Source organism: Babylonia areolata, chromosome 24 (genome assembly GCF_041734735.1).
Source record: "Babylonia areolata isolate BAREFJ2019XMU chromosome 24, ASM4173473v1, whole genome shotgun sequence".
Classification (NCBI taxonomy): Eukaryota; Metazoa; Mollusca; class Gastropoda; order Neogastropoda; family Buccinidae; genus Babylonia; species Babylonia areolata.
In genome coordinates, this window is record NC_134899.1 from 14,429,425 (window position 1) to 14,431,924 (window position 2,500).

Here is a 2,500-nt window from a genome sequence, read left to right on the forward strand (position 1 = left end):
GTGTGTGTGTGTTATTTCTTTCTTTCTTTCTTTCTTTAGTTTAACGTCTTTTAAACAGGAAGGTGGCAGAATGGTTAAGACGCTCAGCTGCCAGTACAGAGAGTCCGTGAGGGTGTGGGTTTGAATCCCGCTCTAGCACTTTCTACCAAGTTTGACCGGAAAATCAAACTGAGCGTCCAGTCTTTCGGGTGAGACGATAAACCGAAATCCCGTGTGCAGCACGCGCTTGGCACTCTGGAAAAGAACCCATGACAACGAGAATGTTGTTCTCTGACAAAATAATGCAAAGAGAAGTCCACTCTGATAGGTACACACATATATAAGCACTCAAGGCCTGACAAGCGCGTTGGGTTTTGCTGCTGGTAGTCATCTGCCTAGCAGATGTGGTGCAGCCTATATGGATTTGTCCCAACGCAGTGACACCTCTTTGAGAAACTGAAACTTCACGCTTTTTCACTGTAAAGTGATATTAGACATGACAAATTGTAGTATGTGTAAGCGTGCGTGTGGGGGCTAACCGGGGTGATGGAAAGAGATGGTGGAATGACTTGATACAGGGAAGGAAACACATGTCAGAGGTTAAAAGGAACTACTGGGAAAGATTTGACGGACTGAGAGTAAAGTGTGTAGTAATGAGAAAAAGAATGGGAGATAGAAATTGTTAGGAAGGAACGATTCTGTGAGAGAAAGAGAGAGAGAGGAGGGAGGGAGGGAGAGGGAGGGGGGGACGCAGGGGGAAGGGAGGGAGAGAGAGAGGGAAGAGAGAGAGAGAGGGGAGAGAGAGAGAGACAGAGACAGAGACAGAGACAGATGGCATGACATTTTATTGAATAAACAAAATGTTCATTTCAAGGGGTTAGAACACATCTGTTAATCAATTCAATTTCGCTTCTTACTCGGGATTATTACCGTACATACAGACAACAGACAAGGACTGACTTAATAGCTCAGTGAACCAGCTACCCTTTTCTTTTCTTCTTTCGTCAAAAGACTTCCCGACTTCAACTCTTTTTTTCTTTTTTTTTTAATTCATCATCCTCCATCATTACCAATCAATCTTCTACTCTTAACTCTGACCTTTTCCGAAATACTTTGTACAAAAAATTCACAACTGAAAAACAGATAACTCATCATCACATGACATCACATATGAAACATTTCCATTTTCTTTTAAAATGATATTCACATCTGTCCTAAAAATATCATATGTTTTACAATAAAACAGCACGTGCGATTCGTCTTCGATCTGTTGTTAACAAATAGGGCATAGTAATAATAAATGTCCAGGTGTTACGTCCTTCCTGTATCGTTGTCTATGTATATTGATGGGTGAAATACCAAGTCTGAGTTTTGTGTACGTATCTTTGTAACATTTAAGCAGGTTACAGTGAAAGTATTTTTCAGTTTGGAACATTTGTTTAAAAGTACTGTACAATTCAAAGCGATGTTTGGATTAAACAGTATCATGCAAAGTCCGTCCGTATTGATCACTGCCTTTGAATGTAAAGAGAAAACATATCACGTCTCCTATATTTTGCTGTTATCACACGTGAGAGAGAGAGAGAGAGAGAGAGAGAGAGAGAGAGAGAGAGAGAGAGAGAGAGAGAGAGAGAGAGACTCTCGGACAGAGAGAGACAATTCGGCAGTGAGAAAGACTGAATAAGACTGACAGACAGACACGCAAAGATAGATGTATATATATATATATATATATATATATATATATATATATAAAGAGAGAGAGAGAGAGAGAGAGAGAGAGAGAGAGAGAGAGATACAAAGAGTGCGATAAGGCAGACAGAGAAAGTGAGACAATGTGGGAAAAACAGACAGATACAAACAGATACACAGGCAGACACACAGACAGAGACAGACAAGCAGAGACAGTGAGAACGGCTGTCATCAACAACCCCAAACAATCACCTCAGTCTGAACAATGAATCCCAACAAGAACGTGAGACTGTCATAACACGCCTAAAAACGAAAGGAGTTTCAAATAACGACATCACAGACAAGAGACCCGAAGTTGTCGACACCACCAGGGTGCAGACAAACCTCTCACTTACCGTCAACAATTACAGACGACAAAACGACGAACACTTGAAGCAAACCGTTTCTCCGATACCATGCACTCCGATTCATTTCTCAGGTCACGGCGGTAAACACACACACAGCACAGTATACACATGCAAGCACGGTCATGACATTGCAGCTGCCTGGAACGCCTTGTAGGTTTAATCCATAGCTTGGAAAGACCCGAGCGAAAACTCTGTGTGTGTGTGTGTGTGTGTGTGCCACATCCAGTGTCGTTTTGAAAGTCAAGCAGACGACTGAGGAAGCTCTGTCCCATTCCCCAGCCAGCGGGTTATTGACCAATCAAACACTAGTTTAGGCTTCACTGCTGTGTTCGGAGAGAGCGTCTGCTTTTTCAGGTTGCAAGCGACAGATCAACACGAAGCACGAGGTGAAAGATCACATTACACACGAAGACGGTACAGGA

The 2,500-nt window shown here is 42.4% G+C and overlaps 1 protein-coding gene across 1 annotated transcript in view; it reads right to left on the reverse strand.

Annotated features, from left to right (window-relative positions):
- Nucleotides 1-2,335, reverse strand: part of LOC143298869 (uncharacterized) — a 42,939-nt gene extending 40,604 nt beyond the window's left edge. The window contains exon 1 of the mRNA XM_076611872.1: nt 2,067-2,335. Within this exon, the coding sequence (XP_076467987.1) occupies nt 2,067-2,142 (76 nt within the window). The 5' untranslated portion in view covers nt 2,143-2,335. The remainder of the gene's footprint in view (nt 1-2,066) is intronic.
- Between the last annotated feature and the right edge of the window lie 165 nt (nt 2,336-2,500).